Consider the following 21,384-nt stretch of genomic DNA (forward strand, 5'->3'; position numbering starts at 1 on the left):
CTTCATCAGCCACTAGTATCAGTCAGGCAGTCTGCATGTGTGCAGTTGAATCTGCTGCTGTAGTTGCTGCCTCAGATCCGTCTGTCTCAGATCCTGCCAATATCTAGGGAATGTAGAAGGAAGCTGAAGAGAGTGGGAAGGGGAGGTACAGAGAAGTGAGACACCATTATTACTATCTTACAGATTAAGATCTCAGGTGCTTATCTAAGTGATGTTGAGTCAGAGAAGATGGACAAGACAGTCCAAGAGTTCATTGCTGCTTCTGCAAGGTGTGCTCACCTACTCTCCTACATGCTCCCTATTCTCTCATCCGACCTGCTCCTGCTTCCCTCTTTGCAACACCATCACCACTGGTTTGATCCTCAAGGAACTGCTTTAGCTCATTAATTAGCAAAGAAGTGCCCACTTTCTTGCACTGGGTTAGTTTTCTGCCAGGTAAGCATACAGGAGGATAGAGAAAGAAACCAAAGACTCAGATAAACACTGGAGGTGACAGAAGGCGAGTGCAGAACTGCACAGCCAGGAAGGGGTGAGGAAGAACCATTAGAGGGAAAAGAGATGATCCTTTTGAGCAGCAGCAAGCTGTTAGGCTGTTTGATTGACTGAGCCATTTCCTGACTACTTTAGAAGTCCATTAAGGAGCACTGATTGACATTGTTTTATTTCAGGCATCTACCTGAGGCTTCTGAATCAGTCAGCTGGGAAGCAGGATTCTACCTCCTACACTCTCCTATGTACTAGTAGCCTAGTACAGACAGCCTAGGCTTCTAACTCAAGTTAGTGTCAAAAGATCCACTAAGGTCAACATTTTTTAAAGGCATTTGGGCTTTAAGAGATGCAAACAGGCACCTCGGGATTTTTTAAGAGATGCCCAAACAGATTAATATATTTTACCAAACAATAGGTGTTTTCAAATCCCCTATTGGTATTTTCAGATACCTAAGTGCCTTTGAGGAGCTATGTATGTTGTCCAGGGTCACAAAGAAAATCTATGCCAGAACAAAGACCAGAACCTGGATCTTCAAAGAAAAGTATCCTAAATATTAGACTGTATTCTCCGTGCAGCACATCTCACTGTCACATAGCCACTGTGTGAATATATAGAAAATAATTCAGTTTTCCTTCCATTAAGTAAACTGGGTTCAAACAAACAGAAAATTCTTAAAAGAATCATAATGTTCAGCTGACCTGTAAGTTTGAAAAGTTAAAACATTAATCATTACTGAACTTTTACAGCCAATACACTGCCCCCACTCATGATCTGCAGAGCAACATGGGTGAGAATTTCTCCCTTTGCTTTTCAGCTTTTGAACCAAGACTCGGACACCTAACATCAGAAAACATACCATCTTTGTAATATGCTATATATGTGTAACACATCACTGCAAGTTTTGTGCTTTGACTTTCCAACAATTTGCTGGTACCAGTCTACAGACCCTGCCGTTCTCTCTACCTCAACTCCCCAAAAAGAATAAATACACCATTTGTATTCTTAGCATGGATTCTTGGGAAAGTGGGGTTCATAATATCATTGTTTGTCCCTCATCATTTTTGAACCAGTTTGCCACATACAAAAAGAGGATAATAGTTTTCAAAATAAGTAAAATCCCGTGAGTTGTATGGAAATAATTTTTTTTCATGAAAATCAGGGGAGAATGACTTAGCATGGATGAAAAAGCAGGTAGAAGTCAGAATTATGTCTTTGACTGATGCAGATAACTCATCAGTCAGAATATACCCATCTTGGTGCAATGCAGCATGTTTCCTTTTGAAATCAGACAATGAAAAAAGCGTATTTTTTTGAACAAAAGACAAATTCTTACAGAAGTAGGCTTCAGTGAACCACTTCTGTATGCAAGGAAAATGGCAAGGATGGCCAGAACTGTCCTGAATTATTCACTGAATTGTTATTGGGATGGTGAAGATAGATGGAAACTAGGATTTTTCTACAAGTTTTTACCACATATTCTACCATAACTCTACATAACTGGCTCCTTTCTTAGGGAAATCAGACCTATAGCAGTCATACTAGAAAGGAACAAAAATCTACAGCATTACATGATTTAATCAGAATTTTAATAAGGTCACAATAAATAGTGTCTGTGACATGAATTACATGAAAGCAAGACAGCTCTCTTAGTTTCAATATAAGACTCTTACTAGAACCTGCAATTAGTCAGTAATGGACAGCATATTCACATCAATACATGGCCTTTCACTGATTTCAGCAAGCTTCAAGGGCAGCTGCCGCTAATCTCTTTTGAGAAAAATATCCCATTTATGTCTTTCAAAGGAGAATTGAGCTCCAAATTACTCACAGCAAATATTAATAAAAAAGCTTTACTGAAGTTTTTTTCCCCAAAAAATATCCCACATATACAAAGAGACTTAACCATCAAACAAAAAAAAAAAAAAGAAAAAAGAAAAAAAATCAAATAAGAAAGTTCCCCGAGTGAGACAAATCCCAAAGCCATCTTTCTTATTTTTCCATTGTATAGAACCTGTGTTCTTAATACTCTGCATGTTATTCAACCCTTCATATTGTCTGCGGTATATATACTTATGTGGCAAAAAATATAATATTGAACCTATGTTATCCTAAGTCAGTACTGACTACTGGACTCAAGAACTCAAAACTTTTTACATGGATTATGTAAAATCTTGTTATCACGTAAATGATATAGACTTCATACAACCAAGAAATATTGGTAATCCTGGCAGCTAAGGAAAAGCCCCCAAATAAGCCTGTTAATATCTTGTCTATATTGCTTTTGCATCAAAACAGCTAATGTACCTGTGGGAACTTAGGACACAAGGGCCAAAATGACAAATTCATTTCTAAGAGTCAGGTTTGGAAAGATCAGCTGAACATTGGCCAGCATTTACTGCTGCAGAACTTCAGCATCACCCACCCCTATGTGTGCATCCTTATCAGGAAGAACCCAACAAAAAGTCAGAATTTTAATCAGGTTTTGCACCAGGTTCTCACAGGCTCACATATGAAGTATGTACCATGACTAAGAGCTCTGAATACGTAAGTATATGGCACCTGATGAGATGCACCTCAGAATCCTGAGGGAACTGGCTGAGGTAGTTGCCAAGCCACTCTCCACAATACTTGAAAACTCATGGCAGTCAAGTGAAGTCCCTGGTGAATGGAAAAAGGGAAACATTTCACTCATTTGTAAAAAGGGTAGAAAGGAGGACCCTGGGAGCTACCAAGCTGTCAGCCTCCTCTCTGTGCCTGGGAAGATCATGGAACAGATCCTCCTAGAAGCTGTGCTGAGGCACACGGACAGGGATATGGTTCAAGACAGCCAGTATGGCCTCACTGAGGACAAGTCCTGCCTGACCAACCTAGTGGCTTTCTATGATGAGTGGCATCAGTGGACAAGGGAAGAGCTATGGATATCAACTATCTGGTCTTCTGTAAGGCCTTTGACACAGGCCCCCACAACATCCTTCTCTCTAAATTGGAGAGAGATGGATTTGATGGATGGAATGTTTGGTGGATGAGGAACTGGTTGGATGGTCACATGCAGAGGGTAGTGGTCAACGGCTCAGTGTCCAGGTGGAGATCAGTGACAAGTGGTGTCCCTCAGGGGCCTGTATTCGGAGCAGTACTGTTCAATATCTTCATCAAAAACATAGACACTGGGATCAAGTGCACCCTCAGGAAGATTGCAGATGACACCAAGATGAGTAGTGTTGTTGATATGCTGGAGGAAAGGGATGCCATCCAGAGGGACCTGGGCAAACTTGAGAAGTGAGCCTGCGTGAACTTCATGAGGTTCAGCAAGGCCAAGTGCGGCGTCCTTCACGTGGCTTGGGGCAACCTCCAATGTCAATACAGGCTGGGGCATGAAGGGATTGAGAGCAGTCCTGCCAAGAAGGACTTGGGGATACTGGTGGATGAAAAGCTGGACATGAGTTGACAATGTGCACTCGAAGCCCAGAAGGCCAACCGTATTATGGGCTGCATTAAAAGAAGCATGGCCAGCAGGTAGAGGGAAGATGATTCTGCCCCTCTACTCTGCTCTAGTGAGACCCCACCTGCAGTAGTGTTCAGCTCGGGTCCTCAGCACAGAAAAGACCTGGACCTGTTGGAGTGGGTCCAGGAGGGACACAGAAATGATCAGAGGGGTGGAACAACTCTCCTGTGAGGAAAGGCTGAGAGCGTTGGGGTTCAGCCTGTTCAGCCTGGAGAAGAGAAGGCTCTAGGGAGATGCTGTTGCAGCCTTTCAGTACTTAAAGGGGGCCTGTAAGAAAGATGGGGACAAACTTTTCAGCAGGGCCTGTTGTGATAGAATGTGGTGCAATGGTTTTAAACTAAAAGACAGCAGATTTAGACTAGATGTAAGGAGGAAATTTTTTACAATGAGGGTGGCAAGACACTGGCACAGGTTGCCTAGAGAGGTGGTAGATGCCCCATCTTGGGACACATTCAAGGTCAGGCTGGACGAGGCTCTGAGCAACTGGATCTGGTTGAACATGTCCCTGCGCATTGCAGCAGGGGTTGGACTAGATAACCTTTAAAGCTTCCTTCCAACCCAAACTATTCTATGATTCTATGAATCTTGATGCCTTAATAATTTTTTCTTCTAATTTTTTATTCAGTGCATGCCTTCAGGAGATACAGAGGTAGTTCCATAAACTGTCTTTGTTGTTGATTATAAATTAGAGGGTTTAGATATGCATCAAGTAAGGGTGTTATCTCACTGTGTGCTCTACTTTACCCTTTACCCTAAAGAATTTGTTGTGGCTAAACTGAATTAAATTACACAATCAGAGTTCATTAAATGTGCAAGCATTTTTACATAAAGTGACTTTTACATCATGCTATCAATGTAAAACATGACACAAATTTCCTTGGTCAAAGTTCACATTAGCAAAGATGTTTATGAATAACATGGCAAGAATAGCAAAGAATATTCTGAATAAACCAGAGTCAAAATCTCCCAGTGCTCGTATACACAGAGAAAGTTTAGGAATCAGAAGCAAAAATTCACCTTCATTTGTAATTGCAATGAGCCAGGCTCTGAGAAATGCATACATTCTGCTGTGAACAGCCATGCTTATGTGGGGTAGAAGGTCTGGGGCCACTGGTACATCGGTGAGTACTTTCACATCTGATCATAAAAGATGCTTAGGTTTCTTCCCGTACTCCTGGAATTCATGTGTTGCTGAGGCTGTCTTAACTCCTCAAATGCTATTTTCTTTCTACCTATTTTCTATTTTGAACACTGTATTGCAGGGCCCTCTGGCTGAGAAGTATAGAAGTGGACAGGCCTCCCTTCGGAGAATATCAAGATCATTCCTTAATTAGCTGGTGGATGTAATTTGATTTGAGAGACACAAACTATTGGCCCTTTTTCAGGAACTGAATGCCTTGTTCCTTGTCATACTCAGTCAAGTTAGCAACCCCTAGTCCCAAATCGGGCACTGATCAGTTTAACAGCTAAGGCACATGCCTGCGTGTAGACACATCGTCTTAGACAAAATCTCCTTGAAACTGTGATGGCTGTTTCACAAAGATTCAGGAAAAACTTGGGAAAGAACATGGGCCAACCAGCCAAAGGCACAGTCTTACTATCATGGTAACAGTAACACAAATCTCAAAAGATTCCTGAAGAGAACTGGACAAAAAGAAAAATATTTTTCTTCTCCTGTTAGTCTTGCCCAGTACATTCAGGTACACATATTCTGGATATTTTCTTTCTCTTGCCTATTGAAATCTACCAATAAACTTATCTGTTGTACATGTGAGATATTTAAAGCTCAAGGTCTAGTTTTCTCATGCAATTTTTTTCTTGCAATATGTTCAAACAAACAAACAAACAAACAAAAAACAAAGCCAGAAGGTTTAATTTAGTCACTTTTTTTTTTGGTCCACTTTTGAATCTGTTTGAGATTAGGGCTGATGCTAATTGTCCACAACATTCAGTTGTTTATTCCACAGCAAGTTACACTGACAGAGATGCCAGCAGACTACTGAGTTCTCCAGTTAAGTGCATCGCTGGAGTACAACATGAGGCCAGGCTGCCCTCTGCGGGCTGTGATCTAGCACTGGGCCGAATTGTTCATGGAAATTGATTAATGCTAGTACAAGATCTCTACGTCTGAACACAGAATTTTGACGTATGCGGTACATATATTGCAAATACAGCAACTAGCTTTCTGCTGCCTGGAGAAGAAGGAGGAAATGCAAGACTGCACGTCTGATGCTCCAGTCAAGCACCCCAGGTACACATAACAGCTCAAAACACCTGGGAATTCCCGGGGACCCAGAGACAGGGCTTAAGAGCTTCTGAATAAAAAGCCAGAGAAACTGAATGGATGGAAATACTTCACTCAGCACATGAGCTGCCACGCAGGAATTGAGGATAGTGCATTACAGCACGATTTCAAGATCTAATCAGGACAGGTTCCATTATATTAAGCATATTACAAACACAGATCTGCTTGCTTCAGCATTTCACAACATGAGGACTGAATGTCAAACTAGTTCAAAGCAGCCCGACTCAAGAGAACAGCAATGAGCAATAGAAACATTTCTGGATGACCCTGGGCCTTCATTTTCTTGTCTTGTTGTCAGTTGTGCCTCCAGCTCGGCTCCTTAAAGGCTTCATCCAAGTGCAGACACTTGTTCCTACAGGGCTAAGACTCAGAAAGAATTAGAAAGGATCAAGTTGTACATACTTTTTCTGGAAACGCAGTTTGGCTCAGAGTATAGCTTCTGAGCATGAAATTCTAACTGGAAGTGTTTGGATGGTTGCCTCTACCCTCACCTACAGGTAAAATAATTCAATGGTGATGTACATGGTCACTCTTACCTCTTTGGGAACCACACAAGAATTCAATTAGTTGTTGAGAAGAACCACTCTTTGAACACAAGACCTTTCATAAATTCATTGGGTTTAGTTGTTGCAAAGATGCAAATATCATGTGGGATGTGATAGCCACAGGGTTAAGTCAATATCTTTGTAAACTCAAATCAGACCCGTAGCTTCTAACATCATTCAAGAACCAAATGGGACAAGTGAACTGCTAAGATGATAGGCTGTCACGCGCAGCAATCAAAGCTTTCATAAGCCAATAAACACACAGCAGTTAAGCCTAGAAGTAACATTACTAGTCGGTATAGTAATTTGTTCTACATAGGATACAGAGGGTTATTCTTTTCCCCCAAAAATAGCTCTGAGGGGTTCTCTCATTATCCTGCTGCTTTGTGTCCTGCAAATGAACCCAGGTTACGCGTGCCCTCCTGGTGAGAGTAGGTTCCTGCCAAGAAGCCTCACACGGAGTTGGCTGCCATTTGTGGCTACCCTCCTGCTGCAAAAAGACACTGAATTATGTGAAGCTGAACTTTTGTCATGTAACGGTATGGATAGTGAATGCTGGACAGCATTGTGACACTACTGTTTGGGCCTTTCTAGATAATTGTGCTGTCAATAATTTAAAAGTAATCACGAAGCCACTACCAAGTGCCTCGTGTCATAAATGTTTTAGACACATGCTTCAAAATTAAGACATGTTACAATGCCAAAATTTAATATCAGAGTCCATGAAAGATTTCAGTTATGCCTCAGGACCAAGATATCTGAATTGAAACTCTGAAAAATACCTACTTCTAGTTGTGGACTAATGTGAAAGAGAGATCTGAAAGTTTCTATACTTGCATAGCAGTAGTGTCCCTGAACTAATTTGCGTAACTCATATTGACTACCAAGATCTGCTTTTCCTTATGATTAAACAGATTATCTGATGACATTTTAGGGATGAAAAAATTATAGCACTAAAACCAAAGACGTAAGTAACAATGAGATCTTATTATGTAGTAGAATACAAACAATGTAGTCAGAGCTGATCTGAAAATTACTCAGAAATCTCTTAGTAGGGTCAAGGCTAAGCACCTAAACTCTCCCCTAAAACACATGCAGATTCTGGTTGCTAGACTTCCCTCTCTGCAAGTACACAGACAAATGACTGAGGGAATCAATTTATAGCAGGTGGACCACTCAATTATTTTTTTCTAATATCCTGCAGAAAAATCCAGTTTTATGTCTATTTATACCACATTCAGACCTCACAGTAATTGCAGTTGCAGGATAGCACAAACCCAAATCCTTAATCTCTTTGCTTCAGCTTCCACGACCACAGGAAGAAGCAAACTTATGGTACTGCTAAACTGCAGACTTTGGTGAAATTGGCTAAGCTCTAACCAATCGTATTTCAGAGTATTTTATCTGGTTTCAGAAATTTTTTATATGCTAACACTTGCAGATACCGTATGGCAGAACATTCATATATTTACTGACAGAGGAAAGCCTGGATTATAATGCTTCCAGTGGAATAGAAACATTTGAGGAAAACATGATGTGTTTGGAAAATGGATGTCTCATTTCACTGACATGAACTTATGGCCTCCTTGTGGTCTCCTTTACAAACTATGATATAAGCTAAAGCAGGGTAGTACAGTGTAACTGAAGTATTAACATAAAAAATAGCCTACTGGGCATGCATATTTGTCCATCCAGCCCAGTATTGTGTCTTCCACAGCAGCAATGAGTGATGGCGTAACAAGGCACTTGCAGATGTGACAGGTAAGCAATCAGACAATAAATTAACGACTAAGAAGTTTGTAACCCATCAGAAGACAAATGAACAGCTCTACAGAAGAAGTAGACATGCAGATGTGGAGCAGGATGCACAGGCCATGAAATGCCTGAAAATGGGATTTAAAGAAATACCGCATGAGCTGATTACTTGGTGCTACTAGCAAATCAGCAAGGAGGGAGGTACTGTGTGAACACAGAGCACAGACAACCAGAAAATTCATGATGGAAAATGACAGTGAACAGAAGCACGTATGATACTACATACAACGTGATTAAACTTGGGAGAAGCATAGTCTGGACTTCCCACTGTACACTCTTCAGTATCCAATGCACAGAATGCTTGCTTTCTATAATAAAGCCCACAATCAGAAAGGTATGAAAATGACTTTAAACATCTCTTTAGTTCCTCTAAAGCAGAGATCATGCTCAGCCACTAACACTTCATTCTTTATTTCATCCAAGTAGTCACTGAAAACATAGATGTCAATTTGATTATTATAAACACAATGAATTCCTGTGCAGAATATAAACATACTGTGCATAGCTCTACTAGCATGTTTTCATTCTGGGGTACAAAAATGTACTTTCCAAATCCTCAGCCTCTCTGAAGCAAAAGTCCAGACTGCAGGAAGTTCTTCTGTAACGTAGACAAATACATCCATTAGAGACTGGCCTTCTGCCGTCAATTTAACAGCAGAGAGATTTTCAGATTGAAAGGCTGGCACATTATCTCACTGTCTCACTCCATTTAAATTGATTTAATCTATATAATGTCATTAATTTGTAAGAAGGAGAAAAGTTCCCAAACACTCTATCAACTACAATAGCCTCACTTTCAAGCTGTCTCTTAACTTACACTCAAACAGAACACTAACTCACTGCATGTGCCACCCCAAAAGAATTACCCTGCCAAAAAAGAACCCCAAACCCAACCTCAAACCAGCAGAACTCTGCTCTCAAGGGTATTAAAATAGGTAGTAATACTTGTGTTTATTTCGCTGGAAACAGCATCAAGCATGAGCAGGTGCAGATGTATAGTTGCATATGACATGATATTGGTAGCCTGTCCATAATTATGTCATCTCCAATGAAAACAAGAATTATCCAAACAGAATGTAACCTTAGCTGAGTTCTTTTGCACTGACACTGGTGAAACATTTTTCTCCATTAGTTTCCAGTGATTTGCATTACTGCTAGTCTGCCAATATTTATCTAATATTCCCAGCAATAAGAAATGCCTCCATATAGTTAAGAAATTTGAGACTACTTTAAAAGAGCATTAAAAAACGTACCTAAAATTTGCAACACATATAAGCACCACAGACTGGATTCTGCAGTATGGCGACAAATTCAAGCTCAATATATTGGTAAGTAAATGCAGAGTTATTTGCAGAGACTCAATATGTTTAACGAACTTAAGGATAATCATATAATGGTGATATTTTCTTTGTTTCCTTTACTGCAAGGCATTTCATATTGAGAAGTCCTAATAAAAAGTCACTTTTACAACCAAAACCTGAATTCCAACCACAATGAAATGTTCTGTTTAAAAAAATGTTTTTATACACATCAGGCACTCTTAGAATAATAAGAGGCCCTCAAGCATTAGAAAAGCTTTGCCTCACCATCTGTGAAGAGGTGACTTATGATTTCATAAATGGTGAGTATGCTTAGGAATACTCTTAGTGTTATAAAACTGTCTCCTTTTATAACTTCATGATATCTTACTGTTTCTTTATTCAATCTGCTCCTCGGAGATGGCGAGGCCCACGCACACCCAAAAGACATTTTTGCAAAAACAAATGGATTGCAAAGAGCATTTTAAATTACCATATTCTCTTAAACACCTTAATCAAGAACGTGTGCCTTAAATCCACATTTTCTCCAGAAATTATGCAGGCTCCAAAACGGTATCTGTGGTGAGAGAACGGGAAGGTCCCCATTAACATGTTAAACACCCTCTCACCGATGGGAGAAAAGCTGTACCACTACTCAGCGTACTTGCTGACAATGTTTGCATTCAAACCTACAACTTGTCATTTGTTTTTCTTTTTTTTAATGAAAGCAATACAAATCATATAAACAGGCTGAATGTAGCCCCTGAACTGTACTTCATAGTATAAAAATAGTAATATAAATAAAAATAAGTATTTAGAGACAAAATATACATGAATAATCTGGATGTATTGCAAAACTGTAGTAGATACCACTTAATTTCATCTGAAGAATGGTTTGCCTCCTAGAGCACACTTTAAAAGTCTAACAAATCTTTATGTTAAATCATAGATGATAGGCCCCTTCCAAAGGCACATCTATAGAATACAACTTAACAAACCCACAATAAGCATTTTTTTTAAAAAATAATTACCTTTTAAATTTATGTTGTTTGATATATCTGGATTTTGAGAAGGAAATTGCTAGCTCTGCTCCTTAGCAACTTCAGCAAAGGTGTCCACATATAACTAGTATTTATTTCCATATAGTATGTGGCCTGTAGTTCTCCCTGCCTGCAAAGCATAGAGGTAGTAACAACAATCAGTACAACTGAATCATTAGTAAGACTTCACAGGATCAACAGTCATAGTCAGACTCCCCGGATGATACAATTTAGAACACAGCAGTTAAACAGTAGTTTTGTTCTGTCTTTTGATTAGTCTCTCCCTGCTTGCTCCTACCATATGAGGAAGTCGGCGCTTATTCGTCTCCAAAAATTAATGAGAAAGGTCTCCTTCATTTGGTACTACAGTTTCTCTTCCCTTTCCCACACAGGTCTCTCACCTTCCCAACACTGCATTCTGCTCCCCCAGAGCCAGATCAATCCCGTTCTCCTACTTCCATTTGGCCAGAGCGCAAAAACTACCTCATGAATTGTAGCTGTTCCCAAAACATCATACTGCCCACCAGCTACATCTATAACCTCTGCTCACCCTACCTTACCTCTGCTTTTCCTGCAGTACGGGAAAACGGCGGGGATGATATTTTTCTCTCAAGTATTTGGCTTGGAGCTGAAATAAAGCCCTCTTTGTCTCCTTCAAAGCTCTGGGGAAAAAAACAGCAGTAAAACAGGTAACACGCGCTGCCACAAGCTCTGTCATGCTGTGGTACCCTGCAAGCCCCAGACAGACCGTGGGCAGCCAGGGCCACGCCAGGGGCTCCACCGGCCTCTCACCCAGCAGCAACAAGATGTCACTGGCTTTCTGAACTCAGCACCCTCACGCTGCTTCGTGGGGAGCCGGGCATTTCACTGTTTGCTGAGGACACCTCGCAGTCCCTGCAGACGGTGACAGACCCCAGCTGTGCCAGCAGGCAGCCGGCTGGGCCTTCAGCCACCCACGCCTGGGCTGCCCCTTACCTGCACCGCACTGGCAGGTGCGGGTGGGCCCGGCCAGCCCCCACGAAGCAGGGCGGCACGGGTAGACCCAGCGACTTTTGTCGGAGCCTGACAGCAGGCCCCTGGGCAGGGGGACAGCAGTGGTGGGCGCCCTTTTCCCCTCGCCTCCCTTCCCGGATGCTGCCGGCAGAGGCGGGGGGCTGGCCCGGGGCACCCCGAGATCGCTGCCCGCTCCCACCCCCGGCAGCGTCGCGCAGCCCCCGCGCCCCGGGGGCCGGCAGCGGGTCCCTGCGCTGGGCAGGCACGGCTCCAGCGACAATGCTAGGGGCACGGCCAGCGGTGTCCCCGCCCGGGCAGGAGCCCGGCTCGCTCGGCCGCCCGTGCCCGCCGGCCCCCGGCCAGGCCGCCCCGGGCGGAGCGGAGCGCAGCGCAGCCAACTAGGCCGGGCCGGGCCGCCCGGCCGGGCCTCCCCGCGGCGCGGCTGGCTGCGTGCGGGGGGTAGCGGCCCCTGCAGGCCGCGCCGGGGCGGACACCCGGAGCCTCGGCAGCCGGCGCCGCAGCCCGGCGGTGTCAGTGCCACGGTGTCCGCCGGGGAGCGAGAGGCAGAGCCGGCGGCCGCCCGCCCGCCCGATCCCGCGGCCAGGCCGCCGCATGCAGCCCTCACCCTGGAGCGGCGGCGGCGGATCGAGGAGCTCTCGCGGTCCTCCCGGCAGCGGCTGCTCCAGTCGCGGGACAGGATGTTCTCCAAGTTCACCTCCATCCTGCAGCACGCCGTGGAGGCGGTAAGGCCGCCGGCGGGCCCGGCCACGCCGCGCCGGGGATGCCAGCAGGGCCTAGCCGCCCAGCGGGCCCCGCGGGGAGGAGCGGCGCGGAGCGGGGGGCCTCGGCCCGCTCCCTGAGCGCGGAGCCCCGGCCCCGCCGCCCTCCCGGGGCCTGCTTGCCGGCAGGGCCCCGCCGAACCGGCACGTCCGCCGGCAGCCGCGGCCCTGCCGATGCCGGCTCGGCCCTGCCGCGGGGAGGTGGAGGTGGAGGCCGGGCTGCCCGGGCGGGCCCCGCGGCGGGCCCGGGAAGGGAGCGGCTCGCCCCGGGGTGGACCGCGGCCGGCCGGGGAGAGCCGGAGGTGCCGGAAGCGGGGGGAGCGGCTGCTGCCGGGGGCGCCGCGGCGGGCCCTGGCGGCCCCAGCACAGCCCCCTCGGCCCGCGGGAGCGGCCGGCCGGCTGTCACCGCCGGTGCCGCGCCTTCCCGGTAGGCCCCGGGGCCCCGCGGCGGCCGGAGGGCAGCGCTTCCCCGGCCCCGCCGCGCCCACCGCCTTCTGCGGAACAAACAGGGAGGTGAATTCGGGAAACACCTCAGAATTGTCGTCTTGTCGCGGCCGGCAGACAGCAGGCGCCGTCTCCGGTGCTTTTGTGTGATGTTGTCACTTCACACCGACGTTTTCACCTCTGGCTGCTTGTTGAGTTGGGTGGGGTGGGCAGGGGGGCCGGGGTGTGCGTGGCCGGTTAGAGACCATCATGGAGACTGTAGATATCGTCATGAGGACGCGCACATCTGCGCCCATCGCCGTGGTGAGGAGAGGGAAGCAGCAGGGCCTGTTTCTGAAGCTGCCCTTTCTGTAGGCTGCCTTCAGCGGCCTGCTTACCAGGACTTGTTTACTGACCACACGATTTATTTTGGTTTGCTTTTCAGTGAGGTGCGGCTCAGGTAGTAATGTCTCTGGCTTTCAGCACCTTTCTCAGTAAGCCAGGACACCTACGAGACTGAGTTTGAAGAGGTGCATCTTTGGTTAGGTGCTAAAAACTGGCAGTGAAATACGGCTGGAAGTGAAGGTGGGAAGCGTTGAAGGAAAGTGGTTCAAATGGTTGGAAAAATGAGCCTGCATGCCAAATCCTGCCTCATGTGAGGGGCACCCTTTGTGCATTAATGTATGCCTCGACGCCACAAATACTTCAGCGTATACTTGACTTTATGTGTGCCTGGAGTTCTGCAGTCTTTAGCAGGACTTTAGCAGGTTTTAAAGGCATATATTAATTTCCTGCAGGTTCCTAGTTCGCTTTTTTTAGTGGTAGAGTGGCAACTGGAAAGAAATGTTTACTTAAAGCAACGTTTCATGATGAAATGACTTACTTAAAAACTCTCCCTGACCACATATGAATGCCTTCAATAGACAGTGCTTTCATTGGAGGAGGAACAGAAATTAGTGGCTGCCTGACTAAAGAAACCTTGTTATGGTGAGCTGTGCCACATTTTGAATAAGAGAGGATGACTGAGAGGTTCAGGAGTGGAAGAGCAGTTATTCTTTCAGGCCTTACTGACTCAAGATATCTAATAAAAGTTATTCCTAGAAGAACATTTACATTATTGATATGTCCAAAAGATAAGCAAAAATAATTGCATTTATTTGAGATCCATAAAAAAACTAGGAAAAAGGAGTGAGTTCAATGGAAAAGGGGAAAAGTAGAAACAGTAGGGTCTAGGCAATCTTTTTTAATTTATAAAAACCCACCGGAAACAGATTGATAACATCATTTTGCAAGTGAACACTGTAAAACGTGTTGTATGTCCTTGCTCAACTCTGGTGTCCTTTCAGAATTGTCTCATCCTATTAACACTACTGTGATGGATCTCCTGATAATAAATACTGCACTAAATTGCATTTACAGGGGTGTAACAAATACCGAGCACCGCATGTTAGGAATGAAACAAGGAATCACAAAACCAAGAGGATATTAAGAATGTTTCTTACTTTATCCAGGAAGTCTGACCCACTAATTCAAACACAGAACTGTTAAACAGTTTGGGGGCTGTATGTGACTTTAAATTGTTGTGTTCTCTCTTTAATAAAAGTGTGTGGGCTACTTAGCTTTCTACTCTGAAAATGAAAACTGGTGTAAATCCTAAGTATTACATATAGCTGTCTTGATGGTGTCTGGTTCTGTTTTCAGAACCTAGAGAATTCAGATCATTTTTACCTGCTGTTATTGTTGTGCAGCAAGTATAACTTGTGCAGTTTCCTGTGGGCTCTGTTTCAGTCCTGATTATCAGCAACAGAACTGGTAATTATGATACACATTCTCAAAGGTTTTGGGTGCCTACCTCCAGGAGAAATTCAGTTGCAGCTGAACAGTTTTGAGCTGAGCTGGACACTTAATTACACTTGAAGTGCCTAGGTATAGCTTTCATTGGTGGGACTACTTTAAATGAAAAGTGTTCGGGTAGTCCTTCTCCCCTGTCCTTTCTCCTGCATTTCACTTGCATAATGCTCGTGTCCTGCCCCAGGGCCTGCAGGCCTGCAGACTTCAGAGACATGTATTTAAATAGTAAGAGTTCCTGTGTTATTAGATAATCGTTGTTATCTTACCCTCAATGTGCCATCTCTCTGAACTATGAGAGGAGTTCCAAAGGTTGACAGTCTAATACACATGGGAGTATTTACCTTTGCTTGTTCTGAGCATGCTGCACTTTAATTGACTGCCTTCATGACAGGACTCTGATGAAGCAAGTTGCTTTTTATTACCTTGAATAACTCAAACCTTTCAGTCTTTTTTGCCTAAATTGTCCAAGTGTGTGAAATCGTATTCCTGATTTTTATTACAACCTAATCCTAATTTTTGCCACCTCTTATCATATGTCAATCCTGACAGTATTTGAGATACTTTTGCCCTTTCTGAACTTCTCTGCAGCATCCAGATGAGCAAGTACTACTGTGGTATTGTCCTGACAGGGCATCCTTAAATTGGATTGGGGGGGGTGGGGGTGGGGGGGTTGGTGAGAATGGTGGAAGGGACTGCAGTCTTTGTTCTGTTACGTTACTTCTGGGCAGAGTAGAATTACTCTTGCTTTATGGGGTTAATATTAATGAATCTGTGAGTTTATATATGGCTTGTCCCCAAGATGTTTTCTCTTTGCTGTGTATTTCTGATGCACTTTTATCCCAAACCTTTTCCAGGAGCGCTGCATTCTGAGTGACATAGAAAATGCAGTGTACAGTAACAAAGTAGCAAGTCAGTGTTATTTTTTTTTCTTACCTTATGCTCTTCACTCATGTTTCCCTAGACAAAACAACTTGTCCTTAAAGTGGTCGGTCTGTGTTCAAAGGACTTTTGTTTGTGTTTGATTTGGGCTTTCAGGAAGTGTTTCATCTTAATAGTTGACTCAAAAGGATATTTTTGAGCTGCATACCTTGAGCAGGAAAAATACTATTTTGGTTTGTTTGAATTTTGCAGTTTGCTGTCAAGCAAGATTATTTGTATCACTCTCTTAGTACATGGGAGTGAGTTTAGATTTTGGTGCCTACTGCACATTTTTGGCACCCCTCTCTACTGATGTATTATTCCACTGTATCTCTTACAGTGGTGCCTTCAACATGCTTTTAAGTAGCTTCTTTTTTGTTCATATTTTGGGGCAAATCTGAGCTTTGAAAGAAACTGAGTTACTTGCTGCAGGTACTGCTCCAAAATCATTAACTGCATAACTCTCAGAACAAGATTTATTCTTCTTGAATCCGCTTTATTTGATGTAATGACCTCACATTACTGATTGTATTAACATTTTGTTGTTATTAACAAGTTAAGACAAAATGCAAGCATGTGCAGTCTTAATTTTATATGTGAATGCAGTCACCGTTATAAAATCTGTATGTTCATCAGCTGAAGAAATAAAGTAAACCTTCAAGCATTAGCTGTTTTTCAGATTTTCCCTCAGGGCAAATGTTCACACTAGTAAAGTAGTCAGACTGAAGAAAACCATCGAGTGACTGCTGTAGTTTTCCTTGCTTCAGTCAAGGGAGTGTGCATGCACTTCCCCTTCCTTACTCTTTGACCTACTTTCTGCTTTTTTGCTTTAGCATCTGACCGGACAGTACCTGTTATTCTTTTATACAGTGTTTTGTTTATTTTGTGAAGTTGTTGAAAAGATATTGAAGGATATCACCAATTTCTGTTGTTTCCAGTCTTTTCAGTATTGAATTGCACTGCTGAAAAGCATACACAAAAAATATGACAATGATTTTTACATGCACAAATTAATTGCAGTTAAATACTGAATATTTATAGTTTCTTTGCTTTTGATGTTTTGGGTGGGTTTTATTTTTTTCCCTGCCTAAACACAAATTCTATATACTTTTGAAAACTATGTGGAGTTGTGTTTGGGACAGATAATGAGCAGGCTATAGCTCTGGTCAAAGACCTACAGTTCTCCTGAGAACAGTACTTTTCTGGAAGGAGTGGTGTTTGATCATTAGTAATGTATTGTTACCAGAATGATAAGGCAGCATGTGTTAAGTTTAGCTCACAAATGAGAACACTCACTCACTCCTTCCCAGGAAGCTCGACTGCTGGGGCTGGGGACCAGATGGAAGAACTAATCAGTGTCTTCTCAAATGGGCTGGTTTTTAGTAGTGTTTTGTAGTAGTGAGTTTTGGCTATTTGATAAACCAACACCTCATCTTCAAGGTACTGGTGTTTTTTTCCTCAGAGAAGGAGAAATTCACTTTGAGATTAGGAATCGATAGCTCAGAATTAGTAAGAACATGTGGAATTACATCAAAATGGATAAATATAACTATGAGAAATAACTGCACTTTTAAGGCAATTCCTTCAAATTAGACAAATAGCAGGAATTAATGGCCTCCACAATGAATTTTGTTTTGCTTGAGAATCTTTATACAAGTATGTGTACTTTTACAAAAGACTGATTATTTTGATTGACAACTGTAACTTATATTTCATCCCAGCTGGTAACTAATAATTCATCCTAAATTAGAAACTTCAACTTCACCCTAGAATTACCTGTCCTAGTAAGGTTTAGCATGTCAACCAAGTGTTTGGGAGCTTACATTTTCTAATGCTTTCCAGTCCTGGGCTTTGTTTTTGTATAAGCTGGTATCTTAGTCTTGGTCTTTACCTTGATTTTGTATCTGAATAATTAAGTTAAGAAGGTTGAGGTGGTTTTTTTGTGGTTTGTTTTGGGGTTGTTTTTTTTTTTTTGTCAGTAAAACACTTCTCTCAGAATATGCATAGCATTGCTGGAGTTACATCTGTTAAGTATTCCCTAGAATAGCTATGTTGAAAAATGCAGATTTATACTAGGTACATCTGCAGTGGGAAAAGGAGTTTGGGAGTGGGGGTACTTGAGTGGAACAAGTAAAGAAATACAAATTTTCTGTACTGTTAGGAGTTTCTGAGTCTGGTAGCCCAATGCAGGCAAAGTCCCCACAGCTCTGTATCACTGGGTCCAGTTGGTGGCAAGGTTGATCATGTATTCCCAACAGGCATACATGTACACATGAATGAGTGCACACTTAGGCTAATGGTATATCTGTTTGGTATCTCTATCTTGCAGTCCTTGATCAGAGAAGACTGTGAAATCACTGTGTATTTTATTTTAAAAGGGCAAGATCTGTCCCCAAATTACTTTTTCACCTCTGAGAGGAGTCCCTGGAGGCATTTGTTGGGTGGGAGGATGTCTGTATCCACAGTTCTCTCCCATGGTGGTTAAATTATTGACAGTGCTGAGAAGTGAAATCCTTTTCCTGGCACTGCTGAGAAGCACTAAATTCATCTTGAGGCAGATGAGGCTAGAAGAAGTGGAGAGGAAAATCACATCAGTCAAGGATTAATCTTTAATGTTTTCTTTCATGTGTTACTTTGGAAATGGAGTGGTCTGAAACACCTAGTATTCCTCAAAAGTGGTCTTTGTGCTATTCGTCAGCCAGAGTTGAGGTTTTGATATAGTTTTATTACAGAAAGATGCAAAATGATCATTACATTGCTTAAAATGCACATCTACAGCAGTAAATGTGACAGGTGAAGCATGATACAAAATATCATATGCTATGTCTTCAGTTTGTTCAGTTATTCTTCTGAATTTCAATAACCTAGTAAACTTAATAGTGAAATAAACTAATTTTGTCCAGTGTGCAGTATCTTTGTACATGGTAGCTGGTGTGCTGAAGTGCTACACTCAGCACCCAGCTGCAGGAATATGGAAGACTTAATGGGTCCACAAACTGTCAGGGAATAGATAAGCAATGTCAGTTTGATTTCCTAGTTGCCTTTTGAGAGGGCACTTTTTCCACACAGGATGCAGGCATAGATAGTTACCAAGCACCACTACCTTTTTAAAGTCTTGTGTTTCAAAGTCCTGAGTGCAAAGGGTCATTAACAATTAGCATTCCACTTTCTTATCATGGGAGGGCATTCTGTTCATATACCAGGCTTTACATCTTTACCAAGATAAATTTAAGTTAAATTTAAATAAAATTAAATTCAAGGAAAAGGAAAAACTGATGTGTAAAACTTCCAAGCTGTTTCAAAGAGACCTACACTACCTGGTGAATGGTATACAGGTGTTTGAGCTCTGTGCTTCTGTTTGTCCAAGAACTGAGGTGACTCAGCACTTTTTAGGCCCTATGAGGAGACACCAGAGGAATTCACAGTATTAATCTGAAATGTGGTATCTATAGCTTCTGCCAGGGGAAACTTTTTCACTGTTAGAGTGACTGGGCCCTGGCACAGGTTCCCAGAGAGGTTGTGGTATCTCTATCCTTTGAGATATTCAAAATGTATCTGGACACGGTCCAGGCAACTGGCTCTAGATGGCCATGCTTGAGCAAGAAGGTTGACCAGATGACCTCCAGAGGTCCCTTCCAACCTCAGCCACGTTGTAATTTTGTGAAGGACTGGACTCCATAGCTTGTGAGGATGGCTCAACTCCTTATCCATCCAAAATGGACACACCAATGTATACATGGGATTCTTTGTGTTTGCCCGCAGGTCTCATTGCTACCATCATGTCAAGTGATAATCCTTTATTTCAGGATTGCCTATAAAAGAATGACTTGAGGACTTGATTCTAAAAAAAAAAAAAAAAAAAAAAAGTCTCAGGCAAGTAGGATTAGGCCTCAGTAACAACAGACCCTGATATGATCCTTTGAGTGGTGGTGGTTTTCCCTATAGGATTCCTGATTTTACCAGCTCTGAACATTGTACCTTGTGGTCACAAATTCAGTGTTTGCCTCAACTCGCACTGTGGAGACCAGAGTGGTGAAATGATCATGGTCCTCCTTTTTTCACATGCTGCCTGTGGTGTAGCATTTTGTGCTTTTAGTGTGATGGGCCACAGGGCACCCAGTTCTCAGGCTTTGGGAGCAGTACTGCTGTTGGCTGGGTGGGAGGCTGTAGTTTGTTCTTGCAGCATGTGATTCCTGGATGCCAGTCATGTCCAACTGGTCATCCCAAATTCCTCTAGAAAACAAGAAACCTCCTTTTCTTTCAGAAATTAAATAAGAAATGTGTTTGTTAAAAAAAGAAAGAGCAACCTGTAAGTTCTGGTGATGAGCCTGATGTGTAAAAAAAAACCCCAAAAAAACCAACACCAAAAAACCCCCACAAAGATCTTTTACAAGTTGTGCTTAACAGGAAAAAAAGCTACATGGCAAAAAGTGTATGAAGCAGCTAATCAGTATTTTTAAAGGAGCAGAGGGAAAGAGGAGAACAGAGCGTACAGAAAAGGAGGACGGCATCAAGAGCAGATGTAAAAGAACATGATGTTTTTCTACAGGACAAAACTGAGATCTAAACAATTCAAACCTATGTTTCTAGTGTTGCTTTGCTGTATGAGCAACTGCTTTTGTTGCCTCAAACAGATTGTCTGGTCAAAGAGACATCACAGAGATTATTACTGATGTTTACAAGCTAGGCAGTACAACATGGGGCTTATGCCATGAATAATGTATGTAGTCCTTGTTAAAGGTAAAAGAGCACAGAATAAGAATTGTAGCACTAGTCTGCAGCAGTTTAGTTCCAAGTATGAGGTAACTTCAAGTTAATCTCCAAGGAAATATGTTTATTTCATTCCTGACTTTTTTTTTTTTTATAATTTGTTTTTTTTTACCCCTATAGCTCGCACCTTCCCTTCCATTACAAGAAGATTTTGTTTACCACTGGAAAGCAATCACCCATTACTACATAGAGACATCAGGTAAACGAAGAAAACATTCTGGTTTTGCCTTGTTATTGTGAAAACTGGAATTCCCAATTTCAGTGTTGTTTAAAAGTGGATTAAGAAATACTAAAATGAGTCATGTGTTCTATCAAAACACCAACAATAATAATTAGTAATTAAAAATATTGTGTACCTCCATTCATCCCTTTAAAAGTAAGCATGAAAAACGATTGAGGGAAGGTCTTTCCTGAGTACCATGTGGAGAATTGTACCTTTTCATGTCTGACCCAATTTCTGTCTTCACATACTCTGTTTAATCTAAACAGACAACTACAGAAATGCATTCCCTGCTGTTAAGCTTTTCATTTTTTTGCATCAGGGATTTTCTTTTTCTTTCCAAGATTTTAATAAAAGTAATTTTGTGGTCATAGATTTTACCATACATGAATTCTGTGTGCTCAGTATTAGGTATTTTTTCTTTAGTGACCTATC

At 42.7% G+C, this 21,384-nt stretch overlaps 1 protein-coding gene and 1 long non-coding RNA gene across 5 annotated transcripts in view; one reads left to right on the forward strand and one right to left on the reverse strand.

Annotated features, from left to right (window-relative positions):
* Positions 1–5,876: 5,876 nt before the first annotated feature.
* On the reverse strand, positions 5,877–12,724 carry LOC119153130. Of its 3 annotated transcripts, none has more exons than XR_005106055.1 (5): positions 11,788–11,963; positions 11,556–11,657; positions 10,987–11,125; positions 10,449–10,532; positions 5,877–9,255 (listed from the first exon to the last, which is right to left on the reverse strand). It is a non-coding gene; the product is annotated as an uncharacterized LOC119153130 (long non-coding RNA). The 3 variants fall into 3 exon arrangements; XR_005106054.1 differs by lacking the exon at positions 11,788–11,963 and adding an exon at positions 12,614–12,724 and having other exon boundaries at positions 5,889–9,255; XR_005106053.1 differs by lacking the exon at positions 11,788–11,963 and adding an exon at positions 11,971–12,360 and having other exon boundaries at positions 5,889–9,255.
* Positions 12,474–21,384, forward strand: part of FAM160B1 (family with sequence similarity 160 member B1) — a 35,991-nt gene continuing 27,080 nt past the window's right edge. Inside the window, exons 1-2 of one of the 2 annotated variants that reach the window (XM_037399063.1) lie at positions 12,474–12,731; positions 20,850–20,928. In XM_037399063.1, the coding sequence (XP_037254960.1) occupies positions 12,687–12,731; positions 20,850–20,928 (124 nt within the window). In that variant the 5' untranslated portion in view covers positions 12,474–12,686. The remainder of the gene's footprint in view (positions 12,732–20,849; positions 20,929–21,384) is intronic. The other variant, XM_037399062.1, reaches the window with a different exon arrangement.

Source organism: Falco rusticolus, chromosome 9 (assembly GCF_015220075.1).
Source record: "Falco rusticolus isolate bFalRus1 chromosome 9, bFalRus1.pri, whole genome shotgun sequence".
Lineage (NCBI taxonomy): Eukaryota > Metazoa > Chordata > Aves > Falconiformes > Falconidae > Falco > Falco rusticolus.